This window comes from Leucopleurus acutus (genome assembly GCF_964270905.1).
Source record: "Leucopleurus acutus genome assembly, chromosome: 3".
Lineage (NCBI taxonomy): Eukaryota > Metazoa > Chordata > Mammalia > Artiodactyla > Delphinidae > Leucopleurus > Leucopleurus acutus.
Genome location: NC_139145.1, coordinates 127273815 through 127298129, shown reverse-complemented (window position 1 = coordinate 127298129; position 24315 = coordinate 127273815). Strand labels below are relative to the sequence as shown.

At 40.1% G+C, this 24315-nt stretch overlaps 1 protein-coding gene across 4 annotated transcripts in view; it reads left to right on the top strand.

Moving 5' to 3' along the window:
* Positions 1-4638: 4638 nt before the first annotated feature.
* KIF2A (kinesin family member 2A) overlaps positions 4639-24315 on the top strand; it is a gene marked incomplete at its 5' end in the record, with an annotated part of 70343 nt that continues 50666 nt past the window's right edge. For all 4 annotated transcript variants that reach the window (XM_082837373.1, XM_082837375.1, XM_082837372.1 and 1 more), the window contains one exon: positions 4639-4702. In XM_082837373.1, the coding sequence (XP_082693499.1) occupies positions 4639-4702 (64 nt within the window). The remainder of the gene's footprint in view (positions 4703-24315) is intronic.

The following is a 24315-nucleotide window of genomic DNA, read 5'->3' as shown; positions in this document are numbered from 1 at the left end:
TATCAAAATAAGTTTGATAAGTAGACTATCAAAAAGTATCCATGAGGGCTTCCCTGGTGGGGCAGTGGTTGAGAGTCCGCCTGCCGATACAGGGGACACGGGTTCGTGCCCCGGTCCGGGAAGATTCCATATGCCGCGGAGGGGCTGGGCCCGTGAGCCATGGCCGCTGAGCCTGCGCGTCCGGAGCCTGTGCTCCACAACGGCAGAGGCCACAACAGTGAGAGGCCCGCGTACCGCAAAAAAAAAAAAAAAAAAAAAAAAGTATACATGAAAGAATTATAATGAAGAATGTGGACTAGGTAAATAACCAATCAGTGTCTATTCAGTACTCAGTCCCTACGTGGGCAATGTATAGAAAATATCAAATTATGGAAATTCAAGGGTAATCAACTGGTTCTCAACCAGTTATATATACACCTCAGAATCTCCTGATGAGTTTTTAAAAAACAGACCACATGGGCTTCCCTGGTGGCGCAGTGGTTGAGAGTCTGTCTGCCAATGCAGGGGACACGGGTTCGAGCCCTGGTCTGGGATCCCACATGCCGTGGAGCAACTGGGCCCGTGAGCCACAAGTACTGAGCCTGTGCGTCTGGAGCCTGTGCTCTGCAACAAGAGAGGCCGCGACAGTGAGAGGCCTGCGCACCGCAATGAAGAGTGGCCCCTGCTCGCCGCAACTAGAGAGAGCTCTCGCACAGAAACAAAGACCCAACACAGCCAAAACAAAAAACAAAACAAAAAAAACAGACCACATTAAATTCCCCCCTGGAAATTTTAAACTGTTAGGCCTGGAGTAGAGTTTGTGCTTACATATTTTTATTAAAATATTTCTTAAGTGCTTCTGATGATCATGGCTGGGGGGAGAATCACCCAGATAGGACCGTCATTATAAATTGGATTGGGTGGAGAAAGCACCATAAAGAAGGGAGGCTACAGCTGTGCCTTGCCACATAGAAAGGCTTTAAATAGAGCAGAGTAAGGGACTTCCCTGGTTGTCTAGTGGTTAGGACTCTGTGCTTCCACTGCAGGGGGCATGGATTCAATCCCTGGTCAGGGAACTAATATCCCCCAAGCCATGTGGCACAGCCAAAAATAAAAATAGAGGTGAGTAAATCACTTACTATATGAGCAGAAACTGAGGCAGGAACGGTATTGTTTGGGAAAGAGCAGGTAGGCCATTCTTCAATGAATTCAAGGCAAATAAAGATGGTAGTGTAGCGGGAAAAGCAGGGCGGGGGGTGGTGGTGATGGTGGTAGTTGTGGGATGAATTGGGATATTGGGATTGGCATATATACACTAATGTGTATAAAATAGATAAGAATCTGCTGTATAAAAAATAAATAAATAAAATTCAAAAATAAGATGGTAGTGTATACTGAATGAGGTAATTAAAAGTAAATGTTGACTTAAAAAAATATAATTCAGTAGAGGATTAAATCCAGATTTAGGGGTTAGGAAATGAATGAGTGATGGGGAATCAAGGTAGTGGGTATTTAAAGCAGTCATTTGAGAATTTGGCAGGGGAAGAAAAGTAAAAAATAGAATGGAATTTAAATAGGAAGAGAAGGATCAAAAGATTTTTTTTCCAAGACAAAGGAGCCTGAAAATGTTTGCAGGCAGGAAGAGAAATCCAACAGAGAAGAAAAGAGCAAATATTCAGAGCGGGTAAAATTGGGATTTATATCTCCCAGGTGTTTTTAATGTATTTGTTTAAGGACTAAAATATATTACAATAAAATTACACCAGTTTAATTAGAATTAAAATTTAAGTAAATTTAATGGGAATGGGAAACACTGACAACCAAAAAGTCTCCAAAGCAGCACAGGACAGAAAGGAGACAACAAAGTCGAAGAGTTTCTGTCAACTGCATCCATTTTCTTCATTTGATCCTAGATCCACAAACTTTGTGTAATTGAGAATAGATGCAAACACTGAATGGAAAACTTCAAGTAAGAAGATGTAGACACGTATGTATAATTTGAGCTAGAACTGGAGCCAAGTCATGCCTCTGCTCTTCCCCAGAGGAGCAGGTAACTGGTTAAGGTGAGTGTTGGCTTCTGCTTCAAATCCTGCTCACTGGCTTAACAGCCTCTTCCTTGGAATAATCTCTTAACGTTTATGTAGTAATGACCCCAAAGTAGAGAAAAAATTTTTTTAATCTAGGCCTTATAAAGAGATGGGCTTGGCTCGATGACAATAATTATGATTTTTTTGAAATGGTTTATCAACTCAGGATAGGGTAGGACAACAGCAGCCACTATTAATAGGATATGACTTGATGGAAATTATCCTTAAGCAAGATTATTCTGTCAGTTAAGTTAGGATGGACTCGAGTGGGTAAAAGAATATAGACAGGTCTGTAAAGCTCTTGCTATCCTCTCAAGTGTGAGGTGATGAGGGCCAGAGGCAAATTGCAAAGTGTGTTTAATTTTACATCATTGGATATAAAATTTGAATTAATGATTTGAAGATTACAGTAGGGTACTAGGTTATTTTTTGTAGGGTGGTTTACTTTGTTTTTTAACTTGATTATAAATACAAAGTACTATCACATTTTATTTCACTTGACCCTCATGAAAACTTCCCACAGGGTGCAAAGTATGTGTCAGCAACCGTGATAAAACATAATATTTTATGAAGCAATTTTAAATTTAATAGGTGTATAGCTTGATTTCTTTGTATTCTTTAAAGAATTTGCAAGCAAATAAATAGATGCTGTATACCTCAGTCATCGAGACATCAGGGAATGAGTTCTACTAGACAGAAGCTCAAAGAGTTCAGATAAAACTCTGAAGATTATTAAAAAAAAAACCCTGAATCTTGATTTGGTCAAATCTTATTTTGAAACAGAGGTCCTGAATTGAGATTTTGAATTGAGTAATGTCATTTCTGGAATGTAAAAGCCGGTTATTTTCTAACTTGTCTACCCAGTGTTTTGTTTTGTTTTGTTTGTTTGTTTTTTGTGGTACGCGGGCCTCTCACTGTTGTGGCCTCTCCCCTTGCGGAGCACAGGCTCCGGACGCGCAGGCTCAGCGGCCATGGCTCACGGGCCCAGCCGCTCCGCGGCATGTGGGATCTTCCCGGACCGGGGCACGAACCCGTGTCCCCTGCATCGGCAGGCGGACTCTCAACCACTGCGCCACCAGGGAATCCCTACCCAGTGTTTTTTTCATAGACATTATTTTTACTTTAGATTGGATCTAAGAAACTTTCTTCTTTTGACAACTATGCCTTTAATATATTCAAGTTACAAACGTAGTCTGAATCTTTCAACAATTCTTTTAGGATCTATTTGACTTGATTACTTATATTAGGTTGAAAACTCTAGCCATTTGCATATATCCACACACGCACTTAACACACATGTATCCAGTTTCCAATTTTTAAATTTTAAAACTGTTTTTAGTTAATATTACAGGGAGATTAACAATGACTAGAGAAAGCAGGGCACGATAAGTGTTTCCTCCATATCAAGTCCTAATACTAGAAGCAAAAGTCACACGTTTGGAGGTTTGTTTTACACAGTCCTGTAAACATAGTTTCTATGGTCCCTGTCCACATGGCCTTCCTGCTCTGCCAGGATGAAGAATCCCGCTCTCCACATGCTGATGTGGTCAGACTAATCAAGTGACTGCAGGAAAGACACCTTCCTTAGTCAACCTTGTGTCTGCCCTCTGTCCTTGAATCATAGTTACTGGTTTTATGGTCCAGTGCAAATAGTCTTGAACCCTACAGCAGAGACAAGACACCAGCATCATAAACCGAGCAGTCAAGCCCCCCTCCCCGCCCCCATACCACAGGGTTTCTTTTTGAGTGGGGATGAACTATAAGTCAAAGCCATGAAAAGAGGACCTTCATTCTGACCTAGGGTGGGTGACTCCTCAAAGGTGTTTCTTCTTTTCTTCCACAACTGGATGGGAAACCTTGGGACGGTTACTTGGACAGGCCACCTCTAAGTAGCAACAGAGGTGACACTCTCAGATGAAACACTGAACCCATGCTGTCAATGGCCGACCCCTAAATTCATCCCTCAGCCACGCGCTCCAGCCGGAACGCCCAGAAACCACAGGGTCCTTAATCCATTCCAGCAAGAGCGCCAATTTTTGGGTGCCAGAGAGGCCGGATGGCACCGGGGCGCGGGTTCCTGCCTCTTCCAGGCCGCACGCCGAAATCAACCGAGACGCAGGCTCGCTGCGACCCGTAGAGCCAGCGTTCCGCTCCCTCTGCCGACCTCACTGCGGGCGGGGCCCCCTCGAGGCAGCGGGGAAAGGCAGGCAGACGAGGAAGAGACGCGGGAGGAGCGCTCTGCGCAGGCGCGCGGCGCCCCGCCTCCCCAGCGTCTGCTCCAGGGCGGGCGGCGCGGGCCCTCCCACTTTCGCCCGCGCCGCCTCACGGCCCCGGCCCTCGCTTCACCCCGACGCCCCGGCGTGCGCGTCCTCCCGCCGGCCTGCAGGCCCGGGGCCTCCGCCTGCCAGCCCGCCGCTGCTCTTCGCGGCCCCGGCTCGCGTTCACGCTGTCGCCCGGGCCGGCGCGGCCGCGGGCAACCGCTCCCCCTCCCACACCTACCCCGTCCCCTCCCCGCCTTTTCCGCCCTCGCGTCCCCCTCCCTCGGCCAGCCGCCGCTGCTCCAGATGAGGTGATGGCAACGGCCAACTTCGGCAAGATCCAGATCGGGATTTACGTGGAGATCAAGCGGAGCGATGGTGAGTCTCGCCGCCGCCCCTGCCGCCCGGGCCCCGCATTCGGGCGTGCACGGAGGAGACGCGGGCGCCGGCTGCCTCATTGATTACTCCGCCGCGCAGTGGGGGCGGGAAGGCGGCGGCGGCGGCGGCGGCGCTTTTGTGTGTGGCGTGTGTGCGAGTGAGGCCAGCTTGGGGTCCGCCCCGGGTGCCGCTGCAGTGCCGGGGCGGGGAGGGGCCCTTCGGGGGGCTGGGCCGGGGGAGGCCGGCGGGGAAGGGCCCGGGTGTAGCGGGCTGCGTCTCTGGGGGCGTCGGGCGGGCGCGCTGGCGGGTCCCGGGCCGGGAGCCCTCGCTCCTCCCGCGATCTCCATCCTCCCCGGGGACGCCAGCCCGGGGGGTGGGGGCAGCGGGCTCCGTTAGGGTTGACCCAGCCTTGCGTCTCACCCCGGCCTTTTCATTTTCCGGCCTCATCTCTGCGGGGGTGGGGAGAGCGTGAAGACCAGAGATTTCAGTATTTAGGGAACCGACTGCTGGTTCCAGGCTGAGGTGGGGGAGAAAGGCCAACCCCGCTGGTTTAAAGTGTCTGGCTGTCACGTTTCTTCGTCAGTCGTTTCTCGAGCATGCCTCTTTCTTTTTTGCTAGTCCCTTCCTTGGAAGAAGGATGCGGAGCTTGTCGTGCTCAGGCATGAATAAGGGTGCGGGTATAAATGGGGAGAAGTATTCGATAAGCTTCTCAAAGGTGATGAGGCTGAAAGGGAAGGAGCGGGATGAACCTAGTCAGTGCGAGGCACTACTGGGAGGGTGGGGCTGGGGGACCGTCTGTTGATATTTTCACACCCTCCGGAGAGGTAACCTAGAGGAAAGTGTAAGACGAGGCACGGGCTTAATTAAAAAAGCCTAGAAAGCCCTAGGCTTCTGTATCTTTCTGTAGGTTTCTCTTGGGGAAAATGTTTTATGTCACTAGCCAGCCAGGCTTGGAAATAATTTATATTGTAAAGGAGAAACCGCATGGAGGGGGATAAATTATTTTCTTTCAATCCACGCATTGAAGAAAGTAGAGGTGTGTAATATCGAGAGGTGTGCGGTGTTCCTTATACCTTACCTTTAATTTGTGGCTTATTATCATTTAGCCTAGTCGGTGGTAACTGTCGCTGGTACATCCACACCCTCTTGGTTTCTACCAGGTTTGACCAAGTTATGTGAAGCTGAGATTGACTTTCATGTTATCTATGTGATGTATTGGAAGACCTTGTATAGCTGATGATTTTTTCCCCTTCGTTATATTTGACATAATTTGTGTTAACAACTGGAAGCATTATTATCCTGTATGTGAAAAGATGAATTATACCACTTAGAGCTTTAGAAGTTACCAGCAACACTAGTGGGAAAGATGTCTCTTTTACTTGGGTTGGGGTTACTTTATATTTTCTCTTCAAATAACTTTTCTTAAGCAGTGCTGTTAACTGCAGTTTCTTTTTGAGGTAAATGCACGTTCACCGTATACTAGCAAAAGTAGGGTTTATATGTTATTTTAAATTTGGGGGAGGGGCATAAAAATGTGTAAGTTCTTTACATTCTAAGCCTTTAATTATGATTATAGGTGTTACTGTAGAATCTATCAGAAGTATCATGATATTTGAAAGGTTTGGATAATTTTATATTTTCTGGGGTAACACCTTTTTATTTAAATGTATCGGACTGGAAACAATTTTGGTTTGGGTGGGTGGTTCTAGGATAGAGGCTTTTAATACTCTTTCTGCCTTAACCTTCTGCCTGTACTAGAAACCCAGACATTTAAGAGCTTTGTGTTCTTACATAAGTGCAAGTAACCTAAAATCACATTTCAAAGCAGTTTGTCCTTGAGAAATAATGGAAATCATTACAATATATCATCTCAACTTATAGTACATATTTATGCTCCTCAGATGCATGGTAGAGTTGAAGGTAACAGATAAGCAGAGAGCTTGAAAAGAAGGGAATGATCATTTGCATTGGGTGGTGGTGTTTCACAGTAGAAATTGATGTCTGGGAGATGCCCCCCCAAGCTTTCCCTTTTTCACTTTAAAGAAGCTGTTTTGTTTCTTCCCATTTCTATAGCGTAAGTGTTTTAGATAAAACAGTAGTGGTCATTGTAACAGAAATAAACTTTGTAGTTGGTTGAGCATGAATGTAATGCCTGAGACAGTGGAAACCACAGGATGAAGAAGGGCTGCTAGACTGCTGTTAACTGGTGACTTGATGTTTTTCTGCATGCTTGCTAATGGTGATCCTTGTCCTTGTTTCCGAGCATGCTTCTCCCATCCGTTATGTTATATTAAAAAATATATATTCCCAGGTAACTAAAGTAGACTTGTTACTCTCTTTCAATACCCTGCTCAAAACTAATCCCTGCTATGTCTTCATTGATTACTAAAGCTGGATGGCCAGTCAGCCACTGAATTCCTAAGTCATTAGGAGACTCGTGAGACAGCATATTTCCTTAAGCATTAATATTTGGGTACATTTTTCTTAATATTATATTTTCAAACTGACCAGACAAGGGGTAGTGTGGAGAACGCAATTGAGGGATGGCAGCCTCCCTGTGCCCACTTCAACCAGAGCCAGAGCATTAAGGAATTTTAAATTCCCTGAATTCATCTGCGTATCCAATCATGTTCCTAGCTGAGTTCCTTGTATTTAGTTTTTGAGCAAATCATTCATTATTGGATTTTGGTTTTCGAACATTATTTTAATTAACCATTAAGATGAAGTCTTATCTGGAAGGGAGACCCTTGCCTCTGTGCTCATCCTGTGAGCCACTTCCCTCTCTACCCCCCATGCCCACCACACCTCCTACAGGCCTCTTATTCAAGACTCCCAGAGTTGATTGAAACTGAGTGATCTGTGAAGGCTTGCTGACTTTTTTGGTATTCTAAGATTAGAAGTGACAGAGGTTAGGCTTGGACTCCTCAGATTATCCCTAGCCACAGGAGATAACCTGGTGTGAAATTGGACTGGTTTCTGGAAATGAACACTCATGTTTATTTTCTTGCATGTGTCTTCCTATTATCTTTCTGATTCAGTTTCTTTTTGGAATCTAATGACCCTGAAAACTGCAGTCTTAACTGTTGTGTAACTAGGTAGTTTTCACTGGGAGATGCCCCCCCCCCCAAAAAAAAAGAAAACACCGTGTACTGTTAAAACATTCCTTATTCGTTCTACAGTAGCTGTGACTATTGTTTGGGGGCTGGGGGAGTGATGAGATATGTTTTGCATATTTCGAAGCTGCAGCTATGATGGGATTGTTCTTTGGGGTCTCTTAGTTGCAGGATTGATAAATGTGATCTGAAGAGAATCATACACTATTTCAACCAGACAGATCCTTGGAGATGATCTAGTTCTCATTCTTATAGATGTGGAAACTGAGTCCCAAGTCACTGTAAGTGACCTGTCTAGATTCATACACCTTCATACAGTGGCAGCCAGGAACCTGGCTTACATAGCATAGAAACCATACTATCAAGAACTGTGACAGTAGAGGAAGAATTCTCTATTATTTGGGAACCATGTACAGCTTTCTACAGCCCAGTAAAGACGTAGGAAATTGCTTCTCACTCATGGGAAAGCCACTAGAGAGCAGTATTATAGAGCCCAATTGTAATGGTCCAATAAAAACTGTTATGGTATGTTTACTAGAAGGTCACAAAACTCAGAATTGTGGGAGAAAAAATATTCCTGTGTCTTAATTAAATGCTGAAAAGAGTGCTTTAATTGAGCATCTGAAATCCAGAGGAAAGTGAAGATTTCAAAGGACCCATCAGGAGTCTTTGAGTTTGGGGCGGGCAATCTTTAGAAAAGATTTCAATGACTTAATTCTCTACGTACTTTGCCACATATATTCTTCTGCTAGTTCATCTTTACATGTCGTTATATAGGCTTTTGGAGAACAGACTGAATTTAGGTAATAAAAATGAACCACATAGCAATATAGTTCCTTTTGGTACAGTTATGTGATTTTGATTATGAAGTGGGTAGAATGGAGGAAATTGTGGACTAGTGATTTCTTTTTACATGGTGATTAGCATGATGGTGGTTCCATATATATATATATATATTTATTTATTTATTTTAGGTCTTCATAGTTTTCCAAATAGGTTCTCTAATTGGATCCTCACAGAAACCCTGTGAGGTAAGTAGGGTAGGTGGTGGCAGATTCATTGTTTTATAGGTGAAGAATCTGAGGTTGGATTACTTGCAAGATCACATGGTTAATAAGAGGCATAGCCTGGACCAAAACCGAAGTCCTTTTACTCCTAGCTCTCTTCAAATGCTGGCACATGTTTGCTGATGATGGTATGAAGTTGATCACTTTGTGTACTTTGATTTTCTTTTTTTTTTCTTTTTTGAGATATGAAAGCCCCTTTTGCTCAGATAACCTACAGTTAATAATGTTGCTTAAATTTGCCCTATTGGTGAGATCAAATTGATGTCTGATATTTTATTATTAACTATAAGCATTAAGATTCAGCAATCTAAGGCTTTAAAGCCCTTCCCAATAGTCAATCACTTGTTGCTTCCAGAACTACCACAGAAAGAAATCTATATTCATTGCCTAGTCACTTGATTCTTATGACAGAAATTTTGGAACTGTGGGGAAAGGCACGTTAACAAGGTTAACTTGTTTGTGTGTCAAAAATCTAGAGAAAATAGCAAAGAGCCAGTTAAGCTTGTGTCCCTTCAAATAGGGAAGGAGGCACAAGTGTGGAAAATCCAGAAAAAGATTCCTTGAGAGATCATCCAGACCCATTCTTTCTAGTCACAAGTATACTTGTCGTTAATATTACATTAATTTTTTGCAAGGCTTAATTTTTGGAATTAACCACCAACTTTGCTTTTAACACTTCTATCCTGTAACCTAAAATAATCTTTTAAGGTGTTTATTTGTTTTGATATTGTAGTTTTGAGCTTGAGAATAGATAAAATTTTTAAGCCCTGAGTAAAACCAATTTTCGCTCTTCTGGTCCAATTGTGGAGCAATTGTGGGAAGGTTGCTCTTCTATCACACAATAGCTCTTTTAATTAAAGTAGTACTAATGGTATTGTAGTTCCTAAGTGAAAATAGACATTAGAACCTCACCATATTAAATATTTAAGTGCTTGATTACACATAGTGGATATTGTGCCATGTACGAGAACTAAACACAAGTTCATGGTGATTGGGATTTGTCTAGTGAAAACTTAGCAAAATGAAATGGAGTATCATTTCATTGTTGGTTTAACTTTTTGCTTCTATCTCCCAAGAGTAAAATGAGGGGAGAGGTGTCCCTTTTAAAAGTTGTGCTTCTAAATCTAGTCCTGGGCTTTCCCATTTTGGGTACTGCTTGTTTTTCTCACCACCTACCTACTGCAATCAAGCTTGTAGTTCAAATGGGCATTTATTAGGGTGTGAGAGTATTTTGGTGTATAGACCTTACGTGATTATGTCATATCACAAAATAATGTGATCTTATAATTCTCTGTTTTCTTATTACAGAGTTAATTAAGTATACTTTTGTTAACAGTCTGTTAAATATAGGTCATTCTGATGCATGTTGGAGATAAAAAAAAGAATAAGATACACATACTTCCTGCCCTCAGAAACAAATGATTGATAACATAGTGTGATTAGTATTGATAGAACTATGCCATTCTGTGTGTACATCATTACCACTTACCTTTTTAGGTTTAGACTTTTTAGACTCTTGAAGTTATGAGTCTTCTGGATGGAAAATACATGTCATACATGCTGTCCTTTTCACCTCCTCTTCCCATGACCAATATCCATTATCTCTCGTGGCATGCTTTCCTGATAAACACATATATTCAGTCTCAGAATTCTTCTTAAAAGACAGCACCACCAGTCCTGGTAGCCCTTGTCAGTCAATCGAAATTGGCATTATTTGTCATTACTGGCCTATTTTCTGTTCTCTAATACTCATTTGAGTTTTGACTTTATAACTTTTAACCTTTGTTTTGATACTTAAAGGAATAAGGTTTATTCCATTTTAAATTTCTGGCAGAACAGTCTCTGGCAGCAGATTCCTCTCTAGATATCCTGTGTTGGGGTGCTTGTAAACGCAGGGACCAAGGAAGCAGACAGAGCCAGCTGATGGTGCTTCTGTGTAATTTGGGAACAGCCTCTTCACACAGTGTGGCCAAGGGACTATGAGAATCAGGCACCTCCCTGGGCTATATTTTACTTTCAAAGACTTTTTCTCCAGGTTTCTATTGGTTTTGGCATTAATTTTAACCAGATTTCACCTATATAAATTTTTTTAAAGGAAGGGTTGGATCAGGATGGGATACACTTCTGGTGAAATTTGTTGAGTGTCTGCATTATGCAAAGAATGACCCCTTTGATTAGAACTCTTGGCCAGGAGCTATCTACTCAGCCTCATCCAGATAGCTTGTATCTTCCATACTGCCACTTGAGTTTTGTTTCTTTCTTAAAAAGTGAATCCAGGTGTTAATCTTGATACCTGAAGGGATTTAACATTTGTGCCCTTTATAAGTTAGTTGCTTTGCTAAATCCACTATCTTGTTTGACTTTCATGACAACCCTATAATGTAGACAGTATCTTCCCATCTTACAAGAGAAACCCTGTGCTCAAGTGTATAAACTACTGTAAGTGTTTAAGCCTCATGAAGGAGAATTTTAGATATTTACAGTATATATATTGGTCAAGGCTATGTGGTAAGTGTATTTTTGGGATGTGGGATATGGATATATTTAGAGAACATATTGGATAAATGTTATGGGAGTTCTGTTTCTAGCCTGGGTAGGATTAGTGTAGTGGTTCACAGCCCTGACTGCTTATTAGAATCACCTGTGGGGCTTTGGAAACAAACAAACATAAACAACTCCCGACCTATCACTACTGGTATCTGGGTCCTTTGCCTAGAGATTCTATTTTAATTGGTCTGATATGGAGCCAGGGCCTCAGTATTTTATTTTAAAACATCCCATACGCTGGTGAAACTTAACTTCACACACTGGTGATTTCAGTGTGCACCCAGGGTTGTGATCCATTATTTTAGAAAAAGTAGCATCTCCTAACAGTAATCTGACAAAACCTCATGGCAAGTGAAGTTTTAATGATGGGAGGAAGATGACCAGTAGATTGCCTTGGGGGGAAGGAGGCATTCTAGGCCTGTGGCACAACATGTGAGCTGCAAATGGAGGGCTGTCAGGTAAAGGGCATTTAAAGCAGGCATACCAGAGGGTGGTAGATGAGGAAAGGTAGGAAGGAGGAGTAATCTGGGACACCTTATTAAAGACTTGGCAACGAAGGTAAGGTAAGGCATCTTGGAATTAATTTCTAGGACACTTGGAAACTACTGTAGGACTTAATCTCCTAAGAGCAGTAATAGGAGTTAGCTAGTGATTAGTGATAGATTAGAGGGAGAGTAGTACTGAAAATGAGAGCTAGCAAGGATAAGATTGCATTAGTCAAGGAGGGTAAACAGTGGTTAAGGAACAGATGAAATACAGAACACTGTAAAAAGAATTGGTGCTATAGTCAATATATCACTTGTGCTGAATAAAGGGCAGATGTGTTAAAAGGAATGGACTTAACATTTGGGAAGGCTGAGTGTCGGTTATAAAATTTCTTCAATCTGTTTAATCAAGCTAATCCTATTCATGAATACAGCCTAGAGGACTGCAGAGCCAGTGTACAATGTGCTATCAAAGAGCATCCAACTCAAGACTGTTCATAGTTTTTGCTATTAGTATCTTAAAAATAAGTGAGTCTAAGGTATGAGTCACTTCCAATAAATGTTTATATGTAGATCAGGAATTTACTTAAGCTGTAACGCTTTGCCTACTTAAGAAGACTCAGTTATAGTATATTAGCCAAGACCTTCTCAGAACTCCTAGAAGAGAATGGGAAGGAAAAACAGTACTTAAAGGATCTGGCTTCCCGTCTTGAAGGGATGGAGTGTTTTGATTCTTAAAATGCAGCTGCTCTCCTTTACTTCTCCTTTGCTCTTATTTTTGGCCTATTTTTTTTCTGCCCTGGCTTTTGCTTTCCCTTTTCATCCTCAAGGTTCTGAATGTCATTTCAGCATTTAGAATCTCTTAAGTACTATTTGCAATTTAGGGCTTAAAAATGGGTAAGCAAAGGATGAGTAGACAGAGCCCAGTGGATTTTTAGGGCAGTGAAATTATTCTTTATGATACTGTAATGGTGAATACATGTTGTAAATTTGTCAAAACTCAAAGAAGATACACCACCAAGAATGCACTGTAATGTAAAATATGTACTTTGAGTATTAATGACGTGTCAGTATAGGTTCGTTGATTGTAATAAGTGTACCACGTGTGGGATGTTGATAGTATGGGAGGCTGTGGGTATGTGGGGACAAGGGATATATGGGAAATTTCTGTACCTTCTGTCTAATTTTGACACAAACCTAAAACTGCTCTTTAAAAAAATCTACTTTTAAAAGGGAGGGAGGTACGCAAACTTCGGGCGTTAAAAGTCAGAGCTACTCTCGAAATAATGGACCAACTAGTGACAAGAATTTGTAATATTTTAAGAATCAGGATCAACCCAGTAGGGTTGCAGTTAAGGTAAATTTTTGCTCTTCATTTTTGTTATGCTTAGTCTGTTGGCCAATATGAGATACTTAGGGTTTGCTGACAAAATTTTTAAATGAGCTGTAGTGCAATGAGAGGATTCAGATAAGCTTAGCAACTTTACCTCCATCTCTTTACTTTGGCCCATGGACATTTTGAGTTTATAGCTCAAATAGCATGACAAATGTCCAAGCATTGTATTAGAAGCTTCATCCTTGAAATTGGTCAGGGTTTAATTTAAACAAGAGTTTACCTGTTCTAGTTAAACTATAGGTAATTCTTGATGTAAGATATGCATATGAAATCTAATTATGTCATCCTATGAAAAGTGAGTTGGGAATGCAAACAGCATTAAATTTTGCGGGGTGGGGAAGGTAGTTTTTTAAGCCTGTAGTTTACTATGGACTGCTAAAGAGAAATGGATATAGTGATTTATCTATATGGTTTCTAGGAAATTAGAACCAATTTGAGGCCCTAATTAATGAGGTAAGTCTTAGAATTTAGCCACAGACAGTTCTCTGATGAAATACTGCTATTGGTCAAAACTTGCTTATATTTCTACAGTGAGGAAATTGACTTGTCCAAGGTCATACATAAAGTAGCAAATATGAGATCAGAACATAGATTATCTGCCTCTAAAGTCCTGTACATTCTAATTCCTTTAGAGTTCTTTGTGTACTACGAATGTTCCAGGCATTGGAAGTCAGGTCATTAATTAAATACTTTCTTTTTTTTCTATAGTATAGATTGCCTTCAGGTATTTTTATTAATCATTTGCAGCATGACCATTATTATGACTCCCTTCATCTGATGCATTTGAGGGAATAGGTACAGGACTTTCCCCTCGAAAAGGCTACTTTGTCAGTTACAACAGAATATTAAATGGCTATTGTACTCAGTGCAAGTACTCTGGCTATATAATTTCTTTTGGAAAAAAAAAGTTCTAGGGAGCTTCCCTGTTGGCGCAGTGGTTGGGAGTCTGCCTGCCGATGCAGGGGACACAGGTTCGTGCCCCGGTCCAGGAAGATCCCACATGCCGCAGAGCGGCTGGGCCCGTGAGCCATGGCTGCTGAGCCTGCGCGTCCGGAGCCTGTGCTCCACAACAGGAGAGGCCACAACAGTGAGAGGCCCGTGTACCGCAAAAAAAAAAAAAAAAAGTTCTAGGGACTTTCTTGGCGGTCCAGTGGTTAAGATGCTGCGCTTCCAGTGCAAGGGGCATGGGTTTGATCCCTGGTCGGGGGACTAAGATCCTACATGCCGCGCGGCCAAAAAAAAAAGTTCTAGACTATTCGAGTCTGTCTGCATTGCCTAAGTTTAGGCCCTCACTCCCAGATTTTCCAGAGTTTGGACAAGTACGTACGCTAGCATGTGAAAGAATGCTTCTTATTAGATGAGCAACTTTATTGTCAGGAAAATACAATATTAGACCTACTTGCTAGGAGTCCACTGGTATTATTGATTAATTGGGGGGCCTAAGTTCAGTGATCTTTATTTTTATGAAACTGTTCTTTGAAATTGTTTTGGGATAATATGTGTGTTGCATTTTTACAAATTGTTTTCCAGTTATAGGTGATATTGAGAGTTGATTACAACATGGCCCTAGACGTTGGGATGTAGTTTTATTGAGTGATACACATCAGAAAGTCTACAAACAATAAATGCTGGAGAGGGTGTGGAGAAAATGGAACCCTCCTACACTATTGGTGGGAATGTAAATTGGTGCAGCCACTATGGAAAACAGTATGGAGGTTCCTTAAAAACTAAAAATTAACACAATATTGTAAATCAACTGTACTTCATTTTAAAAAAAACAAAACGAAACTGAAAGTAGAGTTGCCATATGACCCAGCAACCCCACTCCTGTGCCTATACCCAGAAAAGGCAAAAACTCTAATTTGATGCATCCCAGTGTTCATAGCAGCACTATTTACAATAGCCAAGACATGATCTAAGTGTCCATAAACAGACGAATGGTTAAAGAAGGGGTGTGTGTGTGTGTGTGTGTGTGTGTGTGTGTATGTACACACAATGGAATATTAATCAGCCATAAAAGAGAATGAAATATTGCCATTTGCAGCAACTTGGATGGATCTAGAAATTAACATACTGGGGAATTCCCTGGTGGTCCAGTGGTTGGGACTCAGTGCTTTCACTGTGGTGTCCTGGGTTCAATCCCTGGTTGGGGAACTAAGATCCCACAAGCCATGTGGCACAGCCAAAAAAAGAAATTATCATACTAAGTGAAGTAAGTCAGACAGAGAAAGACAAATATTATATGATATCACTTATATGTGGAATCTAAAAACCAATACAAATGAACTTATTTACAGACTCAGAGACATAGAAAAAACTTATGGTTACCACAGGGGAAGGTAGGGGGAGGATAAATTAGGTGTATGGGATTAACAGAAACACATCACTATATATAAAATAGGTAAACAACAAGAATTTACTGTATAGCACAACGAACTATATTCAGTGTCTTGTAATAAGCTATGATGGAAAAGAATCTGAAAAAGAATATATATGTATGTATAATGGAATCACTTTGCTGTATACCTGAGACTAGCACAATGTTGTAAATCACCTATAGTTCAGTTAACAAGAAAAGAAAAATTCTTGGTGTAAAACTAAAATGTCACTACGGTTTAAAAAAAAAAAGAGATACATTTCTTTTAACCTTACATGCTCTTTTGGGTTTAATTAAGAGCCATTTCTTAACTAAATTAAAATTAAATAAAACTTACTTTCCTCCTACCCCTCATACCTTTCCTTCTTAATCTATGCAGTTGCATCCTTATCTCTCCATTTTCTAAATGTTGGTGTTCCTCAGGGCTTGGTCCTAGCCCTGCAGTACTTCTTGCACAGTATTCTCTCTGGGTGAACTAAATGCTTCTCTTCACTTCAGGCTAGTTGAAGACACATACTGTTTGTATGTCTAATGTATTACTAATTATCTCCACTTGGATAGCTCATAAATACCTCAAATACAGCATGTCCAAAATTGAACCCATTATCCAAATCTATTTCTTCAGTATCTCTCATTACTTTCATTCACCCTGTTACCCCAGTTAGAAACCTAGATGTCTTCCTTGACTCCTTGTTCTGTCTTGACCTCGTTTCCTATCATCAGGTTCTCTTCACTGCTCAAGTACCTCTTCAGTCCTTACATTTTTCCATCCCTCTACTATACTTTGGTCAGGCTAGCATTATGTCTCATCTGTATTGCTGCAACAAATTCCTAATAAATTCTTAAGGTCTCTCTACCTTTAGTTGGTTACTCTTTCAGAATAACCTTTCAAACATGATCACCTGCTTAAAACTTTCTGATAACTTCCTTTACCTCTCTTACCCTTTGGATAAAAAAACCCAGCTCTGTAACATAGGTTACTGTAGACCCTGAACAATCTGACTTTCCTCTCCAGTCTCATTTCTTGCCACTTACCTGAGGCACTCCAGACACTGAGCTCTTAGAACTTGTACCTAACCTGTCTAACTGCTGTTGCACTTTTTTGTGTCTGTTAAACACTTCATCCTTCTTTGATTCCTAGACCAGGATGGGTCCCCTGCTTTCTGTTCTCTGCTTCCCCTCTGTTTACTCTGTCAGAACATCATGGGACAGTATTATGTGTTTAATTGTCTCTGGTCAGACTCAAGTTTCATCATATCCCCAGTGCTAGCAGAGGATCTCTACACCCTTAATAAATTATCTGTTTGCTGAACCAGTGATTAAATGAATATCTAGCTGTGCTGTTCTTTCACCACTCTGTCTATTCAAATTTTGACATTCTGGTAAAAATTGATTTGTGTTCATCCTCCAGGCATCAAGAGTATGACATAACAAAGTATGTGTCATTGCTTTTAACATATACTTTCTTTTTAAAATTTAATTACCTGTTTTGAATAGCAACGTGTGTAAATGTGTACCTTTTCCCTGCAGACGGCATATTGTACACACTGGTGCTTCTTAATTTCATTTTCACTTAATAATAACAACAATACCTTGGAGAACCTTTGAGTACATAAATAACAGTCTCATTCTTTTTCTTTTTTTTAATTTTTATTTTATATTGGGAGTATAGTTGATTAACAATATTGTGTTAGTTTCAGGTGTACAGCAGAGTGTTTCAGTTATACATGAACATGTATTATTCTTATTCAAATTCTTTCCCCATTTAGGTTATTACAGAATATTAAACAGAGTTTCTTGTACTATACAGTAGGTCCTTGTTGGTTATCTGTTTTAAGTATAGCAGTGTGTACATATCAATCCCAAACTCCCAATCTCTCCCTCCCCCCCTTCCTTCCTGGTAACCGTAAATTCGCTCTCTAAGTCTGTGAGTTTATTTCTGTTTTGTAAATAAGTTCATTTCTATCATTTTTTTAGATTCTGCATATAAACGATATCATATGATATTTGTCTTTATCTGACTTACTTCACTTATTCTTTTTCATAGCTGCATTTTATTAGTGATTATATATACCACAATTAAGATTATGCCCATTCTGTAGCTACTGTACAGCTAGTACTGTACTGAATAATCTTGAGCTTATGTCATTTTTTACATACATGACTAAATCTGTAGGATAAAGTCCTAGAAGGAGAATTGCTGGGTCAGAGAATTGTACATTTTAAATTTTGATAGATCTTGCCAGTTTGCTTCCATGGAGAGTGTGTGAATTTACCGTCCTATCTGCAGAAGTGCCTGTTTCCTCATATACTTGTCCATACAGTGTACAAACATACGTTTTTGAGGTTTGTTAGCTTGGATTATGAAGTTCATACTGTGCCTATACTGTTCATACTGTTTTTTTTGTTGTTGTTCTGAAGCTAAATGGCCCTTAAAAGATAACAGGTTTGGGGTTCCCTGGTGGCACAGTGGTTAAGAATCTGCCTGCCGGGCTTCCCTGGTGGCGCAGTGATTGAGAGTACGCCTGCCGATGCAGGGGACACGGGTTCGTGCTCCGGTCTGGGAGGATCCCACATGCCGCGGAGCAGCTAGGCCCGTGAGCCATGGCCGCTGAGCCTGCGCGTCCGGAGCCTGTGCTCCGCAACGGGAGAGGCCACAACAGTGAGAGGCCCGCATACCGCAAAAAAAAAAAATAAAAAATCTGCCTGCCAATGCAGGGGACATGGGTTCGAGCCCTGGTCCGGGAAGATCCTATGTGCTGCGGGGCAACTAAGCCCCTGCGCCACAGCTACTGAGCCTGCGCTCTAGGGCCCATATGCTGCAACTACTGAAGCCCTCGTGCCTAAAGCCCGTGCTCCGCAACAAAGAGAAGCCACCACCACATTGAGAAGCCCGTGCACTGCAGCGAAGAGGAGCCCCAGCTCGCCACTACTAGAGAAAGCCTGCATGCAGCAACGAAGACCCAACGCAGTCAAAAATAAATAAGTAAATTTATTAAAAAAAAAAAAAGATAACAGGTTTAATTTTTAAAGTGTTTATGAGGTCTGGACATATAATGAAAAACATTCAAGTTCTAGTGTGTGATTATGAGAAGAAAGTGATTTTTTTTTTTTTTTTTTTTTTGCTGTACGCTGGCCTCTCACTGTTGTGGCCTCTCCCATTGCAGAGAACAGGCTCCGGACGCGCAGGCTCAGCGGCCATGGCTCACGGGCCCAGCCGCTCCGCGGCATGTGGGATCTTCCCGGACCGGGGCACGAACCCGCGTCCCCTGCATCGGCAGGCGGACTCTCAACCACAGCGCCACCAGGGAAGCCCGAAAGTGATTTTTTTAATTAAAAAATTTGAAAAATGGACATTATAGTTTTTAACCTAATAAACTTGAACAGCCTTACTAAATAATAGTTTAGATTGGGAGCTTTGAGACTCTGAATACAGTTAAATAGTTTATGCTAATGAAGTACTTGCCTGTATTTCTATCAGTTTGTACTTAGTTAACTCCCTTAAGTAAATTGTCTCGCTATTGAGGGCAGAATCAATAAACTTAATCTCTATAGAGACAGAAAGTAGATTAGTGATTGCTTATGATTGTTAGTGATTATTGGAGGAAGGGGAGGATAATAGCTCAAGGATAACAGGGTATCTTTTTGAGGTGATTAAAATGTTATAAAATTGACTATGGTAATGTTGTAAATATCTGAATATGCTAAAAACATTAAATTGTATGCTTTAAGTGATGAATTGTATGTTATGTGAATTATACCTCAATAAAGTTTTTTTTTTTTAAACCTTTTCTTAGGTCAAAATGGTGAATTGTTACTTAAATTTGCATTATTACTGGTAAAGGTGAAGTTGTTTGTTTTTTTTTTTTTTGCAAATTGTAATCTCATTTCTAAAATGGTTTTCTTGGGCTTGATTATATGAGTTCTCTTCTTTTTGAACTATTCTTCTTAATCTCCTAAATTCATGCTCCTATCAACTTCTTAAATGTTAATGTTTCCCAGAGTTCTGTCATTGATCATCTATTTCCCTGTGTTCTTTTTAGTTAACTACTTTTGCAAAAAATTGAGGTGTAATTCACATATCGTAAAATTCACCCTTTTTAGGCAACAAAACAAAAGTAAACAAGTGGGACTACATCAAACTAAAAACCTTCTGCACAGCAAAAGAAACCATCAACAAAATGAAATGACAACCCACGGAATGGGAGAAAATATTTACAAACCATATATCTGATAAGGATTTAATATCCAAAATATTTAAAGAATTTAATAGCAAAAAAGAAATCTGTTTAAAAAATGAGCCAAGGATTTGAACAGACGTTTTCCTAAAGAAGACATCTGTATAGATGGCCAACAGGTACATGAAAAGATGTTCAGTATCACTAATTATTAGGGAAATGCAAATCAAAACTACAGTGAGGTATCACCTCACCTGTTAGCATGACTATTATCAAAAAGTCAAGAAATAAGTGTTGGTGAGGATGTAGAGAAAAGAAAACCCTCGTGTACTGTTGGTGGGAATGTAAATTGGTGTGGCCACTATGAAAACAGTATGGAGGTTCCTTAAAAAATTAAAAATAAAACTACCATATGATCTAGCAATTCTACTTCTGCGTATTTGCCTGAAGGAAACAAAATTCTATCTCGAAAAAAATATCTGTATCCCTATGTTCATTGCAACATTTTACAATAGCCAAGACATGGAATCAACTAAAGTGTCCATCAGTGGTTGGATGGATAAAGAAGATACAAGGTGTGTGTGTGTATATATACATAATACACAATGGAATATTACTCCACCGTAAAAAAAGAATGAAGTCTTGCCTTTTGCAACAACATGGATGGACCTTGAGGGCGCTATGCAAAGTGAAATAAGACAGTGAAAGACAAATACCATATGACTCACTTATATGTGAAATCTAAAAACAAAACAAAGCAAAAAACCAAACTCGGGTGCCTAAAACAGATTGGTAGTTGCTAGAAGTGGGAGGTGGTGGAGTATGAGGGGGTAGGTGAAATGGGAGAAGGGGATCAAAAGGTACAAACTTACAGTTATTCAATAAATGTCATAGGATATAATGTAAAGCATGGTGACTATAGTTAATAATACTGTATTGTATATTTGAAAGTTGCTAAGACTGTAGATTTAAAAGTTCTCATCACAAGAAAAAAAATTTGTAGCTGTGTGTGGTGGTGGATGTCAACTTATTGTGGTGATCATATCACAATATATACAGATCATTATGTTGTACACCTGAAACTAATATAGTGTTATATATCAATTATATCTATGTAAAGAAAAGGAAAAAAATAAAATTCCAGATGAGGGGAAAAAATTCGCCTTTTTAAAGGGTACAATTCAGTGATTTTAAGTATATTCCCAAAGTTGTGTGACTATTATCACTGATCTCACAACATTTGCATCGCTCCAAAAAGAAACCCATACCCATTAGCAGTCACTCTGCATTCCTCCTTCACTCCAGCCCCTAACATCTACTAATCAACTTTGCCTGTTCTGGACATTACATATAGGTGGAACCATACGATATGTTACCTTTAATGTCTAACTTCTTTCACTTAGCATAGTCAGTGCTCAGAGTTTATCCATGTTATAGCGTGTTTCAGTATTTTATTCTATTCTGTGCCTGAATAACAATCCATTTTACTTATTCATTCATCAGTTGATATTTGAGTCGTTTACAGTTTTTTTGCTATTGTGAGTAGCATTCACCTACAAATTTTTGTGTGGACATATGTTTTTTAGTTTCCTTGGGTGTATATATATATACCTAGGAGTGGAATTGCTGGGTCATGTAACTCTATGTTTAACATTTTGAGGAACTGTCATACTGTTTTCCATGGCTACACCATTTTACGCTCTAACCAATAATATGTGAGGGTTCCAGTTTCTCCACATCCTTGTCAAAACTTGTTACTGTCTTTTATTATAGCTATTCTCATGGGTGTGAATGTGCTTACTAGCCATTTGTATATCTTCTTTAGAGAAACGTCTCTTCAAATCTTTGCCCATTTAAAAAATTAGATTATTTATCTTTTTATTGTTGAGCTGTAAAAATTCTTTAAATATTCTGGAAACTGTTTTATATGCATTGCAGATATTTTCACCCATTGCATGGGTTGTCTTTTTCTTGATTAGTATCCTTTGAAGCACAACAGTTTTTAATTTTGGTGAAGTCCAATTTATCTTTCTTTTCGTTTGTTGCTCTGCTTTTGTTATATCTAAGAAACCATTGCCTAATTCAAAATGTGATCTACTTTTATGTCCTTTTACTTCTGTAGTCCTTTCCATGACCTATATCACCTAAAATATTTACATATGTTCCTCCTTGATCCTAACACCCATTCTTGACCTTTGAACATAGAGAGCAGATTATTTTAGCATTGTTAGCAAGTATACTGCAGTTTTTTGATAACAGGATTAATAAGGCTTTGGGATGTATTGGAATCCTAGTTGTGAAGTCATCTGTCTTTGTTACAAGAGTTGAAGGGTTCCTATTAATATGTGTAGGTGTGCATATGTAGTATATGTCTGGGATTTAGAGGAACCATAGTAAGACAGCACAAAATCAAGCATAGAGAGCTACGTGGGAAGTAGAGTTTAAACTTGGATTATGGTAAAGATGATTTATTTTGGTTTGGTTTCTTTCATGATCATATCCTCAATATTATTTTAAAACAGATCAATGGCATGTAGTTCAGTTTATTAAGAACCCTTCCAGCTATACTAAATTGTCTGGGAAAAGAGGAAAATAAATTCATAAGAAGGTATTTCTTCTTAAAAAGAGAATGTAAAAACCCTGTAAAATTACATCTGCATACATACTGAAAAACATGGATGAATTGATATATCTGGGATTTGCTTCAAAGTAATACAGTCGTGGTGGGAGGAATGGCAATAAGATTGGCCATGTGTTAAAATTAATGAAACTAAATGAAGAGTATTTGGTATTTATAGTATGTTTGTAATTTTCATAATAGATTTAAAATTTTTAAATAAAAACTTTTTTAAATGCCCCCTCAAACCTAATCTTTCTGTTTAGTTTCAGATCCACCTTCTAGATATTACCACATGGATTTCCTGCTGGTATTTATAATTAAACTCATCAAAATGGAATCCATTGCCTCTATCTCCAGATTTCTATGTTTTCTGTGTTCCTTATATTGGTTAATGGAAGCACCATATACCTGGTTTCCCAAGATAGAAACTTCAGACATTGCCAACTTCCCTAATTCCTTGAAGATTTTTGCTCCTGACTCACTGTTATTCTCTCCTACCCTATTCCTATCATATTTTTTGGTAATTGCATCATTCATATATAGATGATTTTCTAGTACCCTCTCCTCTCAGTTCTTTGAACTGCTTTCCTCCCTCCCTCCTTCACTCCCTCTCTCCTTCACTCCCTCCCTCCTTCACTCCCTCCCTCCTTCACTCCCTCCCTCCTTCACTCCCTCCCTCCTTCACTCCCTCTCTCCTTCACTCCCTCTCTCCTTCACTCCCTCCCTCCCCCTTCCCCCCCCTCCCTCCCTCCCTCCCTCCCTTCCTTCCAGTGATCTTACCCTTGGCCTTAATTAGCTCACTATATTCCTGACATTTTCATAATCTCAGTTTCAAGCATCCCAGTTTTCCGTCACCATTCTGTCTTTCCAGCATATTCCCTCTAGTATCCTGACTCCACTAATCTTTTAACTCCACCAGAATTTATAATCCTACTACTTTTTATTGTTCCTATCTTTCCCTCATGAACTCACTTTCTAATAAACCCTCCCTTTATATGTGTAACTTAAACTCCCTTGCCCCCTCTCTTGATCGGCAAAACCTTAGATCACTCCCTTCTACATGTTTTAAACCTCATTTCTCTTTCTAGGTTGTCTGAAAATGACTGGAGGGAAAAAAATCATAATTATGCTTACTGGTCACAATTTAAATTCATGGCTCCTTTCCTTGAATGAGCAATCATATCTCTAGCCCATTCATTCTTTCCTAGCTGACTTTTGTCATAAAATCCTTAGTGTTTATTTACTCACCCACACTCTCAGCAGATGACCTTGCTTCCCTTTTCCCTACTGAGAAATATAAGCAATCAGAAAAGAACTTTTACAAATTTTCTGTATCTAACCAAGTACCAGTATCTGCACCTGTAAATCTGCCTGCCTTACTTTGCCATGGATAAACTTTTTCTGTTCCCATTTTAGGCCAATTTCCTTTACTTGTTCACTAGATCCTATGCCTTTTCACCTGTCCAAAATTACTACTTCATCAGTTCTCTCTTTGTGCTGTATCAATATTTTCTTTTTTACTGAATTATTTCCCTCGGCATATTGGAATGTTATTTCTCTCATCTGAAAAAGTGATAACTCTTAATCGCACTTTCACTTTTAGACATTGCTTTTATTATACTTGATCTGTTAACAGCATTTGACACAGTTGATTCATTCTCTCTTCCTTGAAATACCTTCTTCATTTGACTTTTAGGACTTTACTCTTTGGATTTTTCTTATTTTTCTCTGGCAAGTTCTTGATCTTCTTTGCTGGTATCTCATTAACTCCTTGACTCTATACATTGAAGACCAGGATGTCTACCCTCATTCTCTTGGTGATCACATCCA